Here is a 23941-nt window from a genome sequence, read left to right on the forward strand (position 1 = left end):
AGTTATGTGCAGAACTGGAGGGTAGTGAATATGATCAAAATACGTTGTATGTATTGTATGAAATTCTCAAAAAATAAGGTTTTCACTTCTGGTTATCACTCTGTGAATTCCCTCCTCTCCCCTCCCCTCCCATAATTCTGGTTATCACTCTGTGAATTCCCTCCTCTCCCCTCCCCTCCCATAACCCACCACATTTAAGCCTTCATGTTCCACTCTTCTCACTGGAACCCTTTCTACCACTGTATTCGTTCTGTCCTCTCTTGAAAGCCCTCACCCCCATGGCCTGTAGCAGGAATCTTAAAAAGTTCTTATTAATAAAATCAAACCTGAGGCCAGTTATTGGGGTAAATGCTGGAAGATCAGAGAAGCAGAACAAGCCACAGCTAACCTCACCTGGCCAACTTCTCAGCTGATCTTGTTTCCTCAGACTGGAAGCCTCTGTGTCCTCATATCCGAATGGCTCTCAGCTGAACTGTGCTGCTCAAAACCTAAAAGCTTAACCAGCCAAAAGTTTAACCAGCCAAATGCTTCTAGTTTCTGGTCTTCACACCTTATATACCTTTCTGCTTTCTACCACCACTCCCTGGGATTAAAGGCTTGCTTTCTGGGATTAAAGGCGTAAGTCACCATGCTTGGCTGTATCCTTGAACAGATGGATTTCTGCCTCTGGAATACTAGGATTAAAGGCGTGTGCTACCACTGCCTATCCTAAGTATCTAGTGGCTTTTCTGTTCTCTGACCCCAGATAAGTTTATTAGGGTACACAATACTTTGGGCAACACAAAAAAACCACAATGGCCCCTTACTAGCCCTTACTGATATCCATGGGAATTCCAAATGGAACACACATATCTGAAAATTCAAAGCTAACATCCACAAATGAGAAAAACATGCAACATCTGTCTTTCCAGGTTTGGGTTACCTCACTGAAAATAACTTTCCATATCCACCCATTTACCTAGGAATTTCATATTTTCATTTCTCTTAACAGCTGAATAATACTCCACTGTGTAAATGTGTGCCATTTTTACTATCTATTCATCAGTTGATGTACATCTATATTGTTACCATTCCCTGGCTATTGTGAATAGAACAGTAATGAGCATGAATGAATAGATGGAGCAAAAAACGCTCTCCCTACTAGACACTACAGGCTAATAAATAAAAAGCCTACAGTCAGAAATGGGCTAGCCCTTTTTAAACTGTTGGCCAGTGAGGTCCCACAGAACACCAAACATTATAGGAAATTGCCAATGAAATTGGTTATCTTCTTTTGCTGAAGACACTATATATTTGAGACATAGAATTTGGAGAAATCATCCTGGTACTGACCTGGAAACTTCATCACTATTGGCCGGCTCTCACGGTGCTGAAAGGTATTTGTTACATTACCAGAATAGGAAAGTAATCCTCAATCTTACCCAGCTGTGAACCCTGCAAACTATAGTAGTAACTGTCCTGGCAAGATAAACCCAGTGGTACAATAGTGGGATGAATATCATGAGACTAATCAACCACTTTCTGATTGAATTTAAGGTCTGCTCCATAATTTGAAACCCATAACTGGCACCATTATCAGACCTGAGATATCAGGGTTAGACAGGTCATAGGACCTAGAGCAGAACCTGCCACCATTATTCTGATAAATGAATACAATATTGAACTGACTCCAAATTACTTATCTTTATATACATAGATTAGTGCATCTCTCAACCATTATCAGAAGCTTATGTTTGCAGAAGATGATGACCATGTTTGGTCAAGATGCAGAAAATGGAGGCTATGAAATGCTCAGAACTAAACGAGACATATGTAACAATCCTCCAACCAAAGCTCAGGAGTCACTTCATAAGAGGAGGCAGAAAGACTATATGAACCAGAGGTAGTAGATGATTACAAGGAAATAGTGTTTTCTGAACACAAGAAGGCAGTTGCACATATGGACCTACAGCCACTGTAACAGCATGCACATGACCTGCACACGCTTAAGACAGGCAGAATCCCAGAAAGAGGGGAGGTGGTCATGAAATCCCTACTCCTCATTGAGGAGCTACTGGCAATTGATAACTGCTTAGGGAAAGTTAGTTTTCTTTAAAGCTATGACCCCTAATAAGTGAACCACATTCCAGCGGATGGCCACATACCCAAGTGTACAGGGGCAGCATAAACTGACATTGATGGGTTAAACACACACACACACACACACACACACACACTTGGGTGGGAAGGGGAGAGTGGATCTGAAAGGAGTAGGGAGAGGGGTGAATATGATCAAAATAAATTGAAGGAAGTTTTCAAAGAGCTAATAAAAATGTTTAAAAACTTTAAAAGTAGAAATGCAGTGGTTTTAATCATGGTGTTAAATATTTCAAATAATAAATTCTGTGAGCTTACCCCCACAAAAGACTGCTGGCAATGGCTGAGAGACAGCCGGGACTGACCTACTCTGGTGATGGGATGGCCAAACACCCTAATAGTTGTGCCAGAAACCCATCCAAGGACTGAGGAATCTGGATGCAGACATCCACGGCTAGGCCCCGGGTGGAGTTCTGGGAGTCTAATTAGCGAGAAAGAGGAGGGTTTATATGAGCCAGAATTGTTGAAACCAAGGTTGGATAAAGCACAGGGACAAATAGCCAAACAAATGGAAACACATGAACTATGAACCAAAGGCTGAGGGGCCCCCAACTGGATCAGGCCCTCTGAATAGGTGAGACAGTTGATTGGCTTGATCTGTTTGGGAGGCATCTAGGCAGTGGTACCAGGTCCTGGGCTTGCTGCATGAGATAGCTGTTTGAAACCTGGGACTTATACAGGGACGCTTGGCTCAATCTGGGAGGAGGGGATTGGACCTGCCCTGACTGAGTCTATCAGGTCGATCTCAGTCCTCGGGGGTGGCCTTGATCTGGAGGAGGTGGGAAAGGGGGGTGGGCTGGGGGGAAGGGGAGGGGGGCAGGAAGGGGGAGAACAAGGAAATCTGTGGCTGTTATGTAGAACTAAATAGTATTGTAAAATAAAATAAATTAAAAAAAAATAAATAAATTCTGTGGGCCATTTTTCTCTGTAAAATTAAGCAATTCAAGAGCCTCAATGTACATGTCCAAAGAGCATGTGTAAATATAATAGAGCCAATGAATATATTCATAAAATAGAGCATAGGTTACTAGACAGGTAATCATAGAAAAACACTAGAAAAGTGAACACATGCCAGTGTGGAAGTCGAAGGAAAATGCTTAGGAGTGGTTTCTCTCCTGCTAGCTTGTAGAATTTAAAGTTAAACTCAAATAATCAGGCCTGTACATAAGCTCCTCTATCTGTGGAGCTTTCTCTCTCAACAAAAGTTATTTAATACAACTATAAATCCCTTTTGTTTTTACTCATATGCTATTTAACAATACTTAATATCTATGGGTAGTAAGCTGCTGTGGGATGGTCTATATGTCAAACTGCTCTGATTGGTCAATAAATAAAACACTGATTGGCCAGTGGCCAGGCAGGAAGTATAGGTGGGACTAACAGAGAGGAGAAAAGAAAGAACAGGAAGGCAGCCGCCACCATGACAAGCAGCATGTGAAAACACCAGTAAGCCACGAGCCACATGGCAAGGTATAGATTTACGGAAATGGATTAATTTAAGCTATAAGAACAGTTAGCAAGAAGTCTACCATGGCCATACAGTTTGTAAGCAATATAAGTCTCTGTGTTTACTTGGTTGAGTCTGAGCGGCTGTGGAACTGGCGGGTGACAAAGATTTGTCCAGACTGTGGGCAAGGCAGGAAAACTCTAGCTACAATAAGCCATTGATTAAGGGCAGTAGACCTAAAATACTGAGAGCTGAAAAAAAAGTCTATGTATATGATAATTTTGACAAGCTCGTGAGAATAATATAAATTAGATCATAAATTATACTTATCAAAACATTTATAAAGCACATCTCAAGGACATCAAGTATTATTAGTGCAGAGCTGACTGTGGTAGCACCTGCCATCCCAGCACTCAATAGGCTAAGGAAAGAAGACTGTAGTTTGAATCTTGCCTGGCTACACAGCAAGACTCTGTCTTACAAAAACTACGAAATCATTTTAAACATTTAATAATGAACACATCCATGTTGACTTCCTACTTGTGTAGAATAAATGCTGATCATACTTCTAATTCTAAATCAAATTCTAAAATCCTATATGAGGTATAAACCTAGCATGGCACAACAACTAAACCCTAAGTATTTAAAACAGAGAAAGCAAAGTACTATCACAGAAAAGCTTGCCAAGGCTATTCAGACTGTTTTTATGTGCAAGAGCCAAAGGCTGCAATCACTCAAATGTCAACAAGAAAATATGTAGACAAATTATGATGTCACCAATAGCAGAGGACAGCTCAGCAACTGGAATTAATAACACACATAACAATATGTTTCAGACATAGGCAGAGAAGGAGACGCAAGATACAAAACAGCAATGATGTTTCCATTTGTTTTGTGAAGTTTTGGAACAGTCAAGATATGAGGAAAGCAACTGAGAAGTGCCTTCGGTCCAAGGGACAGTAACTAAGAAGCATGAGGAAAGTATATCAAGTAATGGAAATTTTCTTTATGGGCTACATGATTATACACATATGTCAAGATTCATTGAATTGTACACTTCAGATGTACTACCTTAAAAATAAATCAACTTTTTCAACTTTTCCTATTTCCATGTGTTTAAGATATACTTAATACACACTTTATAGCAATTATAAGCAAAAGAGTAAGGATACTATGGAAATTTTTAAAAATTTTAAAAATAGGAAATACAAACAAAACAATGTCTAATCTATGTCTAACTCAGAACAATGGGTATAGTAAAGGGGGAAAATATTTAATGAGAAAATGACCCAAATGTTCCAGAACTGATGATGGAACAAAGAACCCAGAAGTCTAGGAACTTACCAAAAATGGACAGGAATGAGGCTGGGGAGGAGGAGATCACTTACAATGAAATGGCTGATTTCCAAAAACCCTTTTTGCCAGAAGTTACTGGTTGGCATAGTGTCTTCCGCAAATAAGATATAAATCTAACTAGATAACCAATAAAACCATATTTTAAAAAGCAAAATTAAATAGTTATACTTGTGAATATACAAATAGGAGATCTTCCTTTAAAGAAACCCTGAGGTCATTCTCTATAAACGTGCAGTCTGTCTTGATGACTCAGGCATCCACCCAGTTGCCACACACTCACGCATGCGTCTTTTCCCTTTCTTTGTTCTACTTCATCTTGTTTCTATGGTATAATATCATCATCCCAAATATTAACTTTTGATTTATTTAAACTGCATAATATTATTTTTCAAGTTATTTAAACTATTTCTTGTAATTTAAACTATTTCCTTTCAATATTTTATTTATCCACTTTAAGTGTGTGTGTGTTTTGCCTGCAAGTATGCCTGTGCACCATGTGCACGCCTGGTGCCTCTAGAGGCCAGAAGAGAAAGTCAGGTCCCCAAAGCCTCCAATTACAAGATGGCTCTGAGCTGCTGTGGAGGTCCTGGGAGTCAAATCCAGGTCATCTGGAAGGGCAACCAGTGTTCTTAAAGCCTGCTAAGCCATCTCTCCAGCCCCTAAATTGTCTATTTCTACCACAAGACTATAACACTTACAAGGACAGGAACTTTTGCGTATTTCATTAATGCATGTCAACACTCAAACGAGCAATTGATATTTCTAAGGTACTTCCTGAATGAATGGATAAATGAATAAATAGAGGATAGACTTCAAAAAAAGTTGCCATATAGCCCAGTGGTAGAACAGTGCCTAACATGAATAAGGCCTTAGGTCCCAATTCCACTAAGAAAGAAGAAAAAAAAGATGAAAAAAATCCAAGGGACATTATGAATGTAAAAACAAGGAAGTAAGTCAAATGGCAAATCTATATATTCAATAAAAGCAACATTGTATTAAAAATATTTTTATTAAGAATGCATTTTTTTTAAATCTTGCTGTCTTTTTTGCTTTTGCTTTCTTTTTTAGTTTTGTATTTTGTTTGTTTTTGTTTGCAGTACTGAGTTCAGAATCCAGAGCTTCCCACATGCTATGCATGTGTTACACCAGTGTGCTCTGTCCCCAGCCCTGAGTATATGTTAGTTATAAGCAACATATTTAAATTACTAAAGATACAGACAAGTTAAAAATAAAAGAACAGGTAGAGGATTTAGACACATTGAGCAAATATCAACCTAAACAGTGAAGGTATCTTAATATCACACTTTTCATACAAAAAAAAGCATTAGCAGAAATAAAGAGAATATGATAAATGTTCAAAATAAAGCTCCACTGAGAAAATAACATAATTCTAAATTCACATGTACTTAAAAACGTATGTAAAGTTACTTTAAACTTAGGTAAAGTAAAAATCACAAAGAAAATGATCAACAAACCATAATCCATAATGAGATATTTCAACAAATTTCTTTCAATCATAAGTAGGTCAAATAAGGGGGAAAAAAATCAGTAAAACACAGATGTGAACAGCACATTAAAAGCAGGACATGACAGGTGTTCATAAGCTGTGCTCAGCAATTACACAGGAAACACCACCTTAAAGCACACATGAATGTTTACAAGTTATCATACATTAAACTATAAATCAACAAATTTCAAGAAGCAACATCAAAAATACACACTGACTATAAAACAACACAAGAATCAATAAAATTTGAAAATTAAAAATAAAACACTTCTGAAGAATTTGAAGATCAAATAAAACTAAATGGAAACAAAGCAAAAAAGCACGATGAATGATGACAGCAGAATACTTGCAAAACAATACAAGAAAAATAGAGCTTAGAAGGAAATGTATATATACAATGTTGATTTTGGAAAACTAATATTAAATGGCCAATTAAGTCAGAAAGAGCAGGTTAAACATAGTATCTAAAAAAAAGAAATTGGAGATAAGAGGGAGAAAAAAATCAACGAAGAAACACTATATAGAGATTAAAAATCAAGCAAAGTTGGTTCTGGGTTTAAAAAGAAAAACCATTTCTAGGTAAACCAAAGGAACCATTTTTCTCTGCTATTGAAATCTCAGCAAAGGCCCAACCCTTTCCCCACCCCCAATAGCTTCTCCAACACCAGCATGGGTTTTCTCTAATAATAAATTCAAATGCCCCCACCCCCACCCCTGTCTTAAAATCCTATCGTCTCAAACACTCCAGAAAAGGTTTCCTGAGTCGTTTTCCAGAGACTTCTCCATGTTAAACTCCTAATCCCACACTCTGTCTTCCTACTCCAAGAACGCTATGCATTAGTTTATTCTAGGCTAGTTTGCGGTTATTGAACCCTTGTGTACCTAAAAGCAACAGATAACAAATACTATGAAATGAATATTTTAGTGGAACCTCACCAATAACTCTACTTTGTAGCCTCTGGAACAGAATCTTGTTCAATTTACATGTACGGTGCTAGTTCAGGTTTTCTTGTTACTGATTGAGTTACATTTTCTGATAAAGTTACATTTAGATCTTCCCTAAATACAATGCTTCTACACACCATCTATGTGACACCTGCCCCCAAAGCACATCCTTACAAGACATACTGAGAATCTTAAGCTGCCTCTATACTCACTATACCCAAGTCCAGATTCATGAGAGTGGTCTTTATTTCAGGAAGTTTTACATGCCCTTTAGTCTGTTCAAAATAAACTTCTAAAATTTATCCATCAAGCATTATGCCTCTCATCTATAAAGAAATATATGTATTGATTTTGACCATACATTCCTACATTCAATGTTGTATTTATCCTCTTTAATGCCCTTTCACCCTCTGAGGTCATTTGACACTGGATCATACTCTCCTCATTGTTGACTCAGTTTTCTTTAACTTCAAAATTTCTTAGATCCTAAAAGCTCTAACAAGTAATACTCATATCAAAGTCAACTATGTTTTCTCCACTGGAAAGATGGCTATCCTTTGCTCTAATCAATAATACCTGAGAAATAAACCCAAAAAAGAAGGGGGTATTTCATCGAGGCACATGCATCATACCTCTTCACTGACAGCCACATACTAATGGAATATGAATTCAGTACCTGGAAAGATTAAAAGACACAAAAATAAGCAAACTGAAACTTTGTTAATTAAATAAATGGCAGCAAACTCTTTATAAGAGTGGGAAACGTTTTTCAATTTAGTTGTTCAATTTAGCTCTTTGAAGGAACACCTGGCCATAGCCTGGAACATAGGTCTTTCTTTCATTTTGGGCATACCCTCACTTTCTCTGGATAAAATTACACTTTTAAATGCCAGAACTTCACTGGCCTTTGAACTGAGTCTTAAAGCAGTGGGGAATAACAGATAAAGGACTAGAAAGTAACACAGACAATCTGGATCTTATTCCTGCCAGAGAAACACTATAACAATTAGGATGGACCAATTAACCTGGATTTAAATGGGACCCTCTCCATATTGAAGAATAATAATTATACTGACTTATAAAACACTAATAAGTTGCTTTATATGCCATGAGATTTTAAAAGCATACCACTATCTGTTTGACCAGCTAATTATGAGTATAACCACAAAAACAGAAAGTATTCAAACTCACAAAAATTTAACAACTAAAGGCTAGCATATTAAAAAGTAAAAAGCAAAATGTTCATATGCTCTTTCTCCTTTTGTTCTCCAATAGATTAAAATCTTATTAGAAAACAGAAATGAGTCAAAAGAACTAAAGCAATGAGCAAAGAGCAAACTACATTCTAGGACATAAACAATATACCTTAGAGGATCAAATGTCTTTCAACCTAACCTCAATGATGTTTTCAGAGGCTTACGACACTCAAAAGCCCACATTAATGCAAATAATTCCTAGGATGAGCCCCATTCACACATACTTCCAAACATTCTCCTCATTTGGTCCCAAGTACAGTTAGATCAAACAGAAGTAGAGAAGCACTGAGGGTGGGGAAAACACCTCCGGATGTGGGCTTATTTTCTCTAGGGCCTTTATATTTTGCTAAATTCTGCAGACAATTTAACTTGGTCAGCTAACATTCCCAAGGGAGACAAAAGTAAGCAGCAGAGTTTGGTTGGACAGCACTTTACAGTTTTGGTTAGCCTGAAGTGGAGCAACACTAGCAATCAGCCCAACACCTCATACCTGCGCAGATCCTGTGGTTGAATCAAGCTCCTCCACTTGCAGGCTGCAAACCCTAGAACTTTTACTTCCTCAACTCGGCTTCAATTCCCCTCTCTCCTTAAGCCTGCCAAGAGGACCTCAGCAGAACTCAGTAGGACTTCTGCATCCAGGCTGGTAGCTCTCACTGGTGTTTCATTGTCTTGGCACATAACAAATGACATGATTTCCATTTACTGTTTAATACCCCACAGCCAAATATGTAAAAGGCGGGGCCTAAGCACCAAATGCTTTCTTCACTAACTAAAGCTTGCTTTTAAAACACAAAAATATTCAGCAATTGTTTGCTGGCTATAATGCTAAGTATAAAAATAAAAATAAGAGGTACTGAACAAGAAGACCAAAAGATCACATGAGGCCATGCATGCACTCAAGGCCTGTGCATTTCTCAATATGACCTCCTGATGAAACCCTCATACAGACAGATGAACAGAAAATGAAATACTACCTGTATTTTAAAAGGGTTAATGATTCAGCAAGTATTTTATGAACCTTAATACTTCTTCACAGAAAAGGTGATAGTGCTTACAAAACTAAAGTGCTATCAATACACCCCAAAGAAAAGAACATTCACAAACTTGTAATTCATAATGATGCTCAGAATATTATAAACTTGCCTATGTTTACAAGGTAATTCAAATTTTCATTCTATAAGACCTTTGTTCACAGTTGGAAAATCACACATCAAAATAAACGTGTTCCAGGAAATGAACAGGAATTCTTGCTGTGGTAAGGTTTCATTCTTTCCCAGGATGTGGGGGACATGGCCTGGAAGTACATGTGTAAAAAAAGGCATTTTTCACCCTAACAGGAAGGTGCTTGCTCAAATTTCTCTGGGTGAGCACGCCCCCTTGTGGGCACTTCTGTACTTACCTTCCAAGTCAGTCTTTCCTGATACTCATTTCCCTCATGTGCTTATATATTTTTATTATCACCCCTTAATAGATATAATACTGAGGAAGTAACAATATTATTTAATATTTCAATTAACCTAACTTCCACATTTTGTTGTTAATCCCTATATACAAGTTTATTATATATTAAATCAAATATTATTATCTAAGCATGGATTTTGAACTAGTGTATATTTAACCATCTTTTTTAAAAAAAATCAACCTTTTTGTGAGACTACAAAACTACTAACATGCTTTTTCCCTTTTAAATTAATATCAGAATCAGTTGTAGATTATTAGTGTCAACTGAATTAAATGACATTTTCTATGGACTATAAAAAGTATAAAAGTAAGTTAAATGTACGTTCATTCTTGAGCTAACACAAATACGATAAAATAACCAGATACAACAATCCCAAAATGACAGATGTGAAACATATAAATAATCCAATTTGACAAATAGTTCCTGCTTAATTCTTCTACTAAGTAGAAGAAAAAATGTATTCTGATCTCAGTGGAATTGGAGCTAGTCCTTACAAAAGGACTAGAATTAAAATGTTAAAAGGCAAAGAAATAGCTGGTGTTTTATTACCAATTATTATTCTATAAATACAGAAATGTGAACTAAAACAGAATTGAGACACTGAAACAAATTCATAAAAAAAACTAAACAGAAAAGTTAATACAGCATTCTAAGTCCTCTTGACTTTTAAAGTCCTGTTGAGATGTGGTATTATCCTCAAAGCATGCCTTTATATAAAATTCGGTACTTCACTCTGGCTCACTTAGTATTTCAACTTCAGTAAGAGAATCTTCTTTTCTGGTCTTGTTGGGGGGGGGGTTAAATGACTCCTATACCTATATGAATATTTCTTTTCCTAGATTTAGGAAACTATTTCCTGTCTTAAGCATGGAATTCTTCTACTTCCATGATTCATAGATTTGGTCTTTTCATAGTACCCTACAAATCCAGAATACTCTTTTCATGCCTTAGAATTAATTTATATGGTCATTCTTTGATCTCTAAAATGAGATTTATTTATGGGTGGGGTATCATGCATGGCGGGGTCATGCACACCAGGGGCACTGAAATTTGCAGCCTTCAGTTAGTTCTCTCCTTCCACCATGTGGATCCTGAGGATGGAGCTCGGGTTATCAGATAATTGAGAAGTCTAGGTAGGAACCTGAGACAGACCTACTTGCTATCCCACACAGCATTACCTCTGACCAAGGGAATCATTTCAGAGCCAAAGAAGTGCAGCAAAAACTCATGGAGAATGCTGCTTGCTGACTGGTAAGATTATGTTCAGCTCTGTTTTATCCAGTTAGTGCCACCCACAAAGGGATGGGCCATCCTCCTCGAAGTAACAATCAATCTCCCACAGACATGCCAACAAGCCCAATCTGATGTAGACAAATCCTCAGCTGAGATTCCTTTCCAGATAATGTCAAACTGACAATTAAAGCTAACCAGGGCAGTTAGTATGGTTAGGAATGCTGGTTCTACCACTAGGCAATTCACTTGACAGGAGTGAACTGCTTAATACCACCCACATGACCTTTCATATTCTAGCTCCAACCAAGTTTCTGTCTTTCTAACTACTGCATAGTTCAGATTCAAAATTTCTTTCTTGCAGCCTAGATGTATTCTGCTGGCCTGCTTTCAGAATACAATTCTGTGACACTTTCTTTGAGTTTCCTAAGAGTATAATTCATGGAGAATCTGGGGTTACCAAGCAAATAATTGAGCAAGGTTGGAGAAATTGGCACTGCTATTTTTAATGCCATATTTCATCTCTTCCAGTTGAGTTATGAGAAGAATTGCTTGATTTCTCTTCTGCTGTTGTTGTGTGCAAATTTCTCCCTCTCCCCCTGCTTTAAAATGCCAATGGTCTGAGGTTGTTTGATTTAAACAGGGCTCTCACCATTTCCTCTGGGTCATGGGCTCCCTAGATCACTGCACTATACATTCATTAGCAGTTCCTAAGACCCATACATTGTTGACATACCAAGTTGTCTACACTGTTTGACAACTTATTTCAACTGAGACAGGAAAACTGCTCCAATTTAATTTTGTCTAAAATAATCTCCATAGAATAAAATAAACAGCAAATAAGTAATTAGCAAAAAGACAATAAAGTGAGAAATGTCTGTTAAAATGATTCATAAAATAACCACATTTATTAAGAATACATTCCAATATCGTGGCAAATGTCAACAATGCAAAACCTCCAATTACTTCTGCACCAAACTAATAGATGAGAAAAATCAGAAGAATGGATGAAAAGGTAACACAGAAGAAAAGTTAACCAAGGAAATTTAAATTTTTAAGAAAAGAAACAAATTAAATGTTAGTGTAGGGAAAAGGGGCAAACCAAAGAAACCCACCCTAACCCTGGAGCCCAGAACCAGCCTAGATCTGGGACCCAAGCCAAAAAAATAAATAAAAAAACACCAACACTTTATCTCTGAACCCAGAACCAAAGAAACAAGCCCTGACTCTGAAACCAGTGCCAAAGAAACACACTTTGTCCCTGGAATCAGAGCCAGTGAAAGAAGTATACCCTGGCCTTAGAATTAGAGCCAAAAAGCTATGAAAGGCCAGTGAAATAAACACAGTTTGGCTCTGAGATCAGAGCCATCTCTGCCCCTAACCCACAAAACTAACCAATCCCTGGACAGAAAATCTTCTCCCTGCAGAAACTCCGCCCCTAAGAAACCCTATATAAACCACCCTGCCTGTTCAGTTGTCAGCTGCTCTTTCCCACCCTGGTAGAGGCAGCCACTTTCCTGGACTCCTTCTTCCCAAATAAATCTCTTTCTCAAAAGAATCTTGGGTGTGTAGTTCTTGATTCACCAGCACAGAGAAGAACCTTGCTAAGACGTTCCTTAGTGGAATAAGCAGGAAAAAAAACCTTGCAGAGATGTTCCCTTAAGGGGCTGAGCAAGACAGAAAAGAACAACAGAACAGAAGAACCTTGCTGAGATGTCCCTTAGGGGACTGAGCAAAGTGAAGCAGAAAATGTAAAGTAAAGTAACATCTTTTCTCTGGAGCCGGAGGAGATTGCTACACGTCTGCAGGGGTTTCCCCTTTAGCAGAGTGGAGCAAAAGAAGCAAAATCTTGGGCCAGAGAAGAAGCAGAACTCTGCTGGGAAGTCTCCTTATGTGGGAGCTGAGCAAAGAGATTTTTGGAAGGTCCTTTGGGAATTTTAAAATACAGGATCTTGTTGCCTGTAAGTGGCAATACTTTGACGTCTTTCCTGTTTGTATCCCTGTTGTTTCTTTCTCTTTTGTACTTGTTCTAAGATTTTCCTGTATTGAGTAAGAGCTGTGCAAAAGGATAGCCTTTATTCCTGGTTTTAGAGCTAGTGCTTCAGTTTTTCTTCCTTTAACATAATAATAACAGGTTTGTTCTAGAGAAGTGTTTCTTTAGTCCTAGTTTCTTTGAGGATTCTGATTCTGTTGCCACCTCCCTCCTCTCCCCACTCATATCACACAGGGGTGGGGGATAAATTCCACCTGAGCAGAGCTGTAACAACATTTGTCAGAGGAGAGCAGAGCTGAAACAATTTCACTCCAGAAACTTTCCCCTAGCAGAACAGAGCTGTAACACTTCTCTGCAGGCAACAAGACCTATATTTTAAAAATCCCAAAGGGCCTTCCAAAAATCTCTTGGAATTGTTTTTTTTTTCTTTCTTTCTTTTTGTTTTGTTTTGCTTTTAAAACTTTCCACAATGTAGCAAGTTACAAGGTCAATATACAAAAATCAGGAGCCTTTCTACAAACTAGTTACAAACTTCCGAAGAAAGAAACCAGGGCAGGAAATCCTATTCACAATAGCTTCAGAATAAAAAGACAAAATACCTGTGAATAAACCTAACCAGGGAAGTTAAAGATCTTTGCAATAAAAAATGTTAAGACACTGAAGAAAGAGACTGAAAGGCACAGTAGAAGGTGACAAGACCAGACCATCCATGTTCATGGATTGGTAAAATCAACATAAGAAACAACCTAAAGATTCAACACAATCCTTACTAAAATTTTAATTACATTAACAGAAATTTTAAAAATCTGAAATTCAAATATGAAAGTCCCCAAACAGCCAAATAAACCTAAAGCAGAAAGAAAATGCTAAAGTCATCAAGCTACCTGATCTTGAGAGCTTGTTTGGAAACTCTAGCAGGAGAGCGCAGCTCCTGGTACATCACTGACTGGTCCTCTACAGGGGAAGGTCATCTTCTTCAATCGAGGTTGCAGCTTGGGGAGTAGAAATCACGTATGCTGAAATCTGAGGACTGTATTGAGCTGGCAATAGCCTTCACTGGCCCTGGGATAGCTGGCCCTGCCCCTCACTGATTACTGCAGCAGGAGAGCTGTGTACACACACACACACACACACACACAGAGGAAAGATGGCATGTCGCCGTCCCCCTCCCCTGCCATGTAGAGGCATGAGTGTGGAATAGATCTTTCCCCCCAACTCCCCCTCCCCTTAATACCCGCAGCTGGCAAGAAATCTGGCCCCAGGACTGCAAGAGTGGGAGAACTAGCCCCATCCCTCACTACCTCACCAGCTGCAGCACATGGCAGTGGGCCCTATACCCCACCTGGGCAACACACAAGAATTGACTCTGATGTCAGACACAGGTAAGCCAGCCCTGAGGGTATGAGATTAAGAGAGCTGACCCCAACCACCATCCCCCATACAGCAATGGGAGAGAGGGCCCTGCACCTTGCCTGGGCAAGACAGTGGAACTGGCCCTGTTGTTGTGAATGTGGGTAAGCAAGACACAAGAGGCTGAGGAGAGCTGGCCCACACTCTTCGCTGCAGGCTTCGATGGGTGGGGCTGGCAGAGGCAATGCTGGAGAACTCATCCAGATAGTGACTATGAGGGAAAGCTAGTGGGCTGACCAACCCAGCTACCACCCAGGCCCAGAACCAGGGCTATTAGTTGACCCACCCCAACGTCCACCTCATCTATTATCGACGGTGGGGCAAAGGCCAAAGGCTTCGAACCAGACCAATGACTCAAGGCAATGAACACTTGCAAGTGAAGAACAATGGTCTAAACAAAGGGTGAACTATGACTCAATGGGCCACACTACAACTTCCGAGATATGATTCTTCCCATTTTTGTTGTTTGTTTGTTTGTTTGTTTTTGTTTGGTTGGTTGGTTGTTCTTTTACATTGTATTCTGTTTTGGGGAGAGGCTGCAAGGGCAGAGGGTGGATTGGGGGGGAGGACAGGGAGATGGATTGGATCGGAATGCATGATGTGAAATCCAAGAAGATTCAGTACAAGTTTTTTTAAAAGGCTCTCTATGAACAATTACAGTAGTCACCAATCTGATCAAAGGGATTGGCCAGTTCAGGCTATGTATCCACTATTGCTAGGAGTCTTAGCTGGGGTCACCCTTGTAGATTTGTGGGAGTTTCCCTTATACCAGGTTTCTACCTGACCCCAAAATGACCCCCCCCACCTTTCCAGTCATCTCTTTCAGTACTTTCACCCTCCACCCTTCCCCCAACCCAACCCCTCAAGTTCCCATGCCCAACCCACCCCCAATCCACCCAGGAAATCTCTTCTATTTCCACTTCCTAGGGAGATCTATACATTCCCCCCTTGAGCCCTCCTTGTTACCTAGCCTCTCTGGGGCTGTGGATTGTAGGTTCATTATCCTTTACTTTACTCCTAATATACACTTATGAGTGAGTACATACCAAGTTTGTCTTTCTGGGTCTGGATTACCTCACTCAGAATTTCTTCTAGTTCCATCCATTTGCCTGCATAATGGTCATTGTTTTTAACAGCTGAGTAATACTCCATTGTGTAAATTTTTCTTATCCATTTTCCTTATCCATTCTTAGATTGAGGGACATCTAGCTTGTTTTTAGGTTCTGGCTATTACAAATAAAGCTGCTATGAACATAGTTGAGCAAGTGTCTCTGTGGTAGGATGAAGCATCCTTTGGGTATATGCCCAAGATTGGGATAGCTGGGTTTTGAGATAGATTGATTCCCAGTTTTCTGAGAAACTGCCATATTGATTTCCAAAGTGGCTGTGTAAGTTTGCACTCCCACCAGCAGTGGAAGATATTCCCCTTACATCCACATAAGCTACCATCAGTGTTTTTTATCTTAGCCATTCTAATAGATGTAAGATAGTATCTGAGTCATTTTGATTTGCATTTCCCTGGTGACTAAGGATGTTAAACAATTCTTTAAGTGTATTTCGGCCATTTGAGATTCTTCTGTTGAGAATTCTCTGTTTAGTTCTGTATCCCATCTTTTAACTGGATTATTTGGTATTTTGATGTCTAGTTTCTTGAGTTCTTTATATATTTTGGAGGTCAGCTCTCTGTCAGATATGGGGTGGCTCCTTTATTCTTGAAATCTGCCAATTATGGGAGAGTGAATGAGTCATGTTATTTAGATTCTTCATGGTTTGGTGTTTCTAAACTGAGTGAGTCCTGTTCAGACTAACACTGTCTGCAGGCTAAAGGCTGTGCTAGGTAGGGGGTCTGTTATAAACCTCAGCGATACATTCCAAGGTCTTTCTTTTGTAGCAAGGCACTACAGCTTGCCTCAACAGCTTTGTGGCCAGTGAATTAAACAGGTTCCCTACCCCTTATTCCTGAATTCACCTCTCCCAAGACTTAGCACACAAACCAAGTATTGTCTCAGCTTACAGCTGTCCCCCAAGAACAATGGGAAGTCTGATGGGACACAGAGCTCAGCTATCTGCACTTGGAAGTGAATTACTGAGGGCACTAGGGATTCAGCCCTTTCACCACATTTCATTGTAATTTCTAACAATTTCATATGTCTTTTGTCAAAAAGTTATCTTAATCTTTAATAAAATTCAACATCTTATTTTTACTTTATAAAAAGTTTCTTTTTAAATGCAATAAAATATGAGTCATAAATAACCTTTAAAAAACAAGATAACTGATCTTGAACTGGGCAGATGGCTCAAGGGGTAAGGGTACTTGCCACGAAGCCTGACAACCTGAATTTGATCCTGAGAATCCACAAGGTGAGGGAAATAATAAACTCCTGCAAGTTGTTCTCTGATCTCTAAAAACACACAGTGGCACATGTACCACCATCACCCCACATACAAGTGAATGAATAAATGTAACATCGTTTCCCATTATAAAGACAGAACTAGGGGCTGGGTGGTGGCGGCACACGCCTTTAATCCCAGCACTTGAGAGGCAGAGGCAGGTGAATCTCTGTGAGTTAGAGGCCAGCCTGGGCTACAAAGCGAGTTCCTCAAAAGCAACACAGAGAAACCCTGTCTCAAAAAAACAAAATAGTAATAATAATAATAATAATAAAATTAAAAAAGAAAGAGAAAAAGAAAAGAAAAACAAAACGAGATGTGCATTTCTAACTGGCACCCAAAAAAAAGCAATTCAAAATGAACCAAAGATCCAAATGTAAAACTTAAAACTGCTAGAAGAAAACATTGAGGCATAGCCATATACAAGGGTTTGCTGAAAGTCTCAAAGGAAATAATGTTTCAAGTTTCTGCAGAGTAAGCAATCACCACAGTGAAGTCAGCCTAGAACTATCTTTGCCAATCACATAACAGACAGGAGATTAATATCTAGAATCTATAAACACCCAGATCACCCTATCAATAAATGGCCTAATGAAATGGAGAGTTCTCAAAAGAAGTTCAAATTGCCAATAAAAGTCTGGAAAAGTGTTCAATATTCTTGGCTAACAGAGAATGTGAATTACAGCTGCTTTAAGATTGTATTTCATCCTAATCAGAACCATTACCAAAAAATGACAAACAACAAATGTTAGTGAGGATGAGAGCAAAGGGGAACCTATATTCCCTACCAGTGAGAACATAAATTAATGCAACCACTAAAAATGTCAGTATAGAAGTTCCTTAAAAAAAGCTAAAAAATGGAGCTACCAAATTAAGTCAGCTAGAACCTCCTGGGTATACATGCAAAGAACACTAAGTTAACCAGACAGAAATACTTGTACATCCGTGATTGTTGCTGTACTACTTAGAAAAGCTAAAAAATGAAACCAGTACTGAGCATGGCGGATCAGACCTGTAATACATCACTCAGGAGACTGAGGCAGGATGATCCATGGATTCTTGAATTTAGGGTGAGCCTCACTGACATGGTAAATTTCAGGACAGCCTGGGCTAGAGACCCTCTCAGGGAGGAAGGGAGGGAGGGAGGGGAAAAGGAAAAAAAATAAGAAAAAATGGAATAAAGTCTAGATTGGATGTCAGTCAACAAATGAATAAAGAAATTATGGTACATATTACAGTGGACTGTGTGTGCTTACGTGGATGCAAACATGGGTGAAGGCCAGACAGGGATCTCTGGTGCTGTCTAGCTTTGGATTTTTTTTTTTTTTATATTGGCTTAGAGCATGCTGAGTACACTGATCAAAAAGTTCAAAAGACCTGCCTGTCTCTGCTTCCTGGCACTGAGAATGCAAATGCCAGACCACAAAACCCCCACTTTTTATATGAGTTCTCAGGATCAAACTCAGGTCCTCCAACTTGCATGGCAAGCACTTTACCACCTAAGCTGTCGCCTACAACCCCACACAAATTTTATTAAGCAGGAAAAAAAAAGAAATTTATTGGAAAATGAACACAAATAAAGATTATGTTCAACTACGTAGACTCAGAAAAAAACAAATATGGCGTGTTTTCTTTCAGCTGAGGACTCTAGGTTTAAATTTATATGGGGTGGGGGGTCATGAAAATAGAAAGGAGTCCATGAGAAGGGAAAAAAGACCTCAGGAGGGGGTTAGACAGAGAACAATGGGGTGCATGTGACATCAAAGTAGGAGGGACTAGGGGAAGACACTGAGGCCAGCACAAGAGGATGGAGGGCACTAGAAGTGAGAACTGACTAAGGACTGAGTAAAATGACACTATGGGGCCTTTGAGGTGGCCAGCAGGTAAAGAAACTTACAACTAAGCCAGACATCCTAAAATTTGATCACCAGAATCCACATGCTAGAAGAAGAACCGAATCGCACAAGTGGTTCTCCAACCTCCACAAATATAGGCACCATGGTATGAGCACCCCATCCTACCCACACACAGAGAACCAATAAATGTTTTAATGGTCATATACATATGAATATGCCATAATAAAACCCATCACTTTACATGCTATCTTAAACATTAAAAAAAAAAAAAAAAACAGAAGCAATGATCTCAAGTGTTGGCCCATTAGCTTACCTAACAGTAGTAGAGCCTCTAAGAATCTACAGTGTTTAGATTCTCAGCTGTATCTAATGTCAGTCAGATTTAAGACTCTCTAGAATGAAAAAAAAAATAAAATCCCTTCATGAGAAAAACAGGGGGATCTGGACAAACTGAACTACCAAAACTCAACAAAATTATCTTTATCACAGTAATCATGTGGTTTAACATGCCAAATGTTGGAAGGGGTTCCACATTTAGCCAAAGTTTCTGGGCTAATTAAAAGTATATACAAAATTCTTGGTTCCTCATAATAAAATGAGGAAAGATTTACAAGGCTGATAACATCTGATGTTAACTTCTAATAAGTTTTCAAGAATTCCATTGGTTACTTTCATTCCAAAACAGTTGCCTTATGCATCAGTTTTGACTTATCTATAATTTTCAAGTCTATATAAATTTAACATTTAGATAACTACAGTTTTAAGACTTAGCTCTAGTTAGAAGCCCAGTCTCCATGACAACTGAATATACATATTTATAAGTTTTTACTCCTGAAATGAGTAAAAGCTATTACAGAAAAAGCTAGCCCACCATCTACAGTTAAAGGTATAAGACTTAAATATGGATGAATTACCATAAAATACCACAAACTATAGACTAAGGAGTAACCCTCAGGTCAGTGAGATGGCTCAGTGGGTAAAGGTGCTTGCCACTAAGCCTGACTACCTGCGTTCTAGCCCCAGGGCCCACATGGTGGAAGGCGAGAATAGAAAACCGCAAGTTGTGCTCTGACCTCCACAAGCAAGCCATGGCATACATATGCCCATGCACATGCATATAAAATGAATGTATAAATGTAATAAACATAAAAGAATCACCATGAAGTTAAAATTAGAAATGCTCATCATCAGTTCCAAACCCCATGTAAATAAACACATGATAGGGCATCAGGTTTAAGACTGACCTACCTACCACCAATTAACATGGAAAATCTGTAGAGTAGGCTCATCAAGGAATAAAGATATTCTTAGATGGGGTTGTTGCAATTTTTAACATATTACCTGCCATTCAAGGCAATGGTTTCAAAGGGAGATGATCACTTCACTTGTTGAGGAATTTTCCATTTTACACAGCTAATATGTAATGTACATCTCTTTCCAAAAGTGATAGAAGCCCACACTTCTATTAACTCAGATACCCATGTTAATTGTCTTCTTGAAAACAAAGCATCAGACAAAGCAAGGTAAATTTCAAGAGAATAATGACAATGCTCCTTGCACACAAAATGCACAGACGTGTACAAAGGGAACAATCTGAAGAAAATATGTTGTTTTGGGGGCACTCATTTTCTTTGATCTTAACCTACCTCTCACCCAAAAAAATACAGTGATTTAGTATGATGCAGTTAAGCGCTTACATAATAACTTCAAGATGGAGGGGAAAGGGGGAAAACATTACCCACAATATACTTCAAAAGAATAGAATATATTTATATGAAGCGCACAAAGCAAGTCCCAACATTTCCTTTCTGAAACATGTGGCCAATTTAATGTCCCTGTGTGGTGGCTAAAGAGCCAAAATTAAAAGTTGTAGCATCTCTTTAGAGTGGTTTTGAACACACGACATGGTATGAAAGCACAAAAGGCAGTGCTTATTTTTCTAAATTTGTTTGTTAGAAACTGAAGACTAAAACATATTTGCACAATGGACAAGATCTGACAAGCATTTGCTACCCTGTCCTACGTAAGAGCTGCTTTACCTAAAAACCAACAGAATTAACCAACAGCTTAGATTACTTTATGCACGTGGTGAGATGAGGCAAGGGATAAGTATACACATTCAACTGCAAAATCTGTTATTAAAGAAAAAGAGATGGAAACTATTTAGGCAATATGCTTGTGAAGAATGAAAAGGAAAAGGGGGGATTTGAAACATCAAAAATGTTGAGATCAAACAATACCCAGACTTCTTTTAATACTATAAGAATAAGAGTCCCTTCCAATCATATCCAGGACTAGCTGTTTCAAATTGATGTTTATGAAATCTAGACAATGGTGTATGCCATGTCTGTTTTCTAAATGTAATGGTCTTCTCAGCCATGAATAACCCAGTTTTCCTGTGACATGAGTCAAGTACAGGAACAGACCAATGAGTTGGTCATGTCATTCTAAGAGGATTGTTTCTTCCCCCAGATATGATAAAAATTAGTACTGACTCATTATTTTTTGCCTTTTGTCTCAGAATACAGCAAGTATGGAGTATCTATGCACAATAGAGAGTGAAAAAAAACCAAGAGGCCTACCTAGAGACAGCAGGGTCAAGTGTCCACTACTATTTTTATATTAAACCATAATACCAGATGCCAAACCCAACAGCCACTCCTCAGGAGTATGTAACCCAGCAAAGACTTTCTTTGAAATAATGTTTCTTCCTTAGCATGCTCGCTCACAGACTCTCTCTCTCCCCATTCCTCTCTCCCTCCCCCCCTCATCATGCATGTACATATGCATTCACACACATGTATACTGGTACCTTTGCCTCACCAGTGTCTCGTCTTTTTTTCTTCAGGTGGTTCCTTGTTCTTCCAGTTTCTACATCTTGAACTGGCTTGAGATTCATGTATAAACCTCTCACATAGTCTCACTCTTCAGGGATGCATCAATAAGGATATATATTCCTTTTGATGTCAACAATTTCATCATAGATATCACCCTCCCACCTTGCCCATAAACAAAACTCCTGTCCATGAACATGTAGTTGCTTGTATAACCAACTTTACAGTTAATATTTCTACCTATCACAGCAAGCTTTCCAATAGTAGTGACGACAGGTTGGTTCAAATTTTCAAAAGTTGTACTTTGGTGTCACTCACACACACACACACACACACACACACACACACACACACACACACACACACTTGGTTGCTAGCCTGGGGCACTACTGGGAAGGTCAAAAAACCATTAAGAGATGGGAAGAAAACACTAGGAGAAAACTAGGTCCCTGAAGAATACACTTGAAGAGGATATGGAGACCCTAGCCCATTCTCTCCATTTTTGCTGCTTGGCTGCCCCTCGGTAAGCAAGTTTGTGTTACCATGACCACTGCCATAACATACTGCCTCGTCAAAGGCATGACAGCAAAAGCCCAAATGGCCACATGAAAACTCTGAAACCCAAAATGAAACTCTCCTCCTTGTAAGCAAATTGTTTTGGGTATTTTGCTGGTGACAAAAAACTCAACAACAATACCTTAATATTTTAATCTTTATTTTTCACAATGCTGAAAATTGAACCCAGGGTCTTCTACATTTTAGATAAATGCTCTACCCCTGATAAACATGCATAGTCCTGATCTTTTCATAGAACCAGAGCCTTTTCTTTGAATGTAAGTCTGTAGACAATTTCTATACTGTTTTTCATAATAAACAGAATGAAATGCCCTGTGATTTTGAGTTTCACATAATGTAAAAGAGAACGATAGATAAAGATACTAACAAAACACTCTGAACAAAGTATGCATAGATTTTTATGGCTTTCATCAATCTTTCTAGCTCACTTACCCATAACTATAAAAAAAAAATGATTTTTTAAAAGCCAATTCTGTTTTTCAATTTAATTTTCCAGTAGAGCACTCAATATTCAAACAATCTTTAGCTTTCAAATAGACAGCTCTCTTTTTAAACTCATTATTCTTGTTTTATATGAAACAACAGATTGCATAATTTTAATAATATAAAGCAATGTGAACATACAGATACTGATGCATTCAGCTGAAAGGGACACAGGAGCACAGCACACTAACAGGTAGCTCTTGAAATAAAGCTGAAACCCCTTTCCACATGCATTCCATCCTCAAGAATCTAGCCCCTATCTGCCTCTTTAGCTTCATCCCATACCACCCTCCCCTGCCCACACTGGCTCTTGTCTTCGGTCCCCCAATACGACAATCCTCCACAATGGCCTGTGGATATGCAGTTCCACATTCTGAGTTCATCCTTCTGCTGACTGATTGTAAAACTCACTTTCACATGTCACCTCAAGTGAGTCTCTTCTGATCATTCTAATGAAGGGAATCTTATCTTCAGAATCTTACATCTAGGCTACTTTATCACACCATCTTGTTCTATTTTTATTTCCTCCTTTACATAAAACATAACCTACATCCAACAAACAGCTGATTTACAAAACATATAATGAACTCAAGAAACTGGACATCAAAATAAAAACAAATAATCCAATTTAAAAATGTAGTACAGACCTAAACAGAGATTTCTCAACAGAAGAATCTCAAATGGCTGAAGTACACTTAAAGAATTGGTCATCATCCTTAGCTATCAGGGAAATGTAAATCAAAATCTCTATCAGATTCCATCTTACACCTGTCAGAATGGCTAAGAGCAAAAACACAGTGACAGTCATGCTGGAGAGAATGTGGAGCAAGGGGAACACTTCTCCACTGTTGGTGGGAGTGAAAACCTGTAGTCACTTTGGAAATCAATATGGCAGTTTCTCAGAAAACTAGGAATCAATCTACCTCAAGACCCAGCTATCCCAATCTTGGGCATAACCCAAAGGATGCTTCATCCTACCACAGAGACACTTGCTCAACTATGTTCATAGCAGCTTTATTTGTAATAGCCAGAACCTAAAAACAACCTAGATGTCCTTCA

At 38.7% G+C, this 23941-nt stretch overlaps 1 protein-coding gene across 11 annotated transcripts in view; it reads right to left on the minus strand.

The window, feature by feature from the left end:
• The window catches only part of Tasp1 (taspase 1), a 250756-nt gene that overhangs the window by 141998 nt on the left and 84817 nt on the right, over nucleotides 1-23941 (minus strand). Inside the window, exon 9 of one of the 11 annotated variants that reach the window (XM_028883583.2) lies at nucleotides 8024-8067. The exons of the other annotated variants lie outside the window; for them this stretch is intronic. Coding sequence (XP_028739416.1) covers nucleotides 8024-8067 — 44 coding nt within the window. The remainder of the gene's footprint in view (nucleotides 1-8023; nucleotides 8068-23941) is intronic. 11 annotated transcript variants of the gene reach the window in all.

The sequence above is a fragment of the Peromyscus leucopus genome, chromosome 4, assembly GCF_004664715.2.
Source record: "Peromyscus leucopus breed LL Stock chromosome 4, UCI_PerLeu_2.1, whole genome shotgun sequence".
NCBI classification, from domain to species: Eukaryota; Metazoa; Chordata; class Mammalia; order Rodentia; family Cricetidae; genus Peromyscus; species Peromyscus leucopus.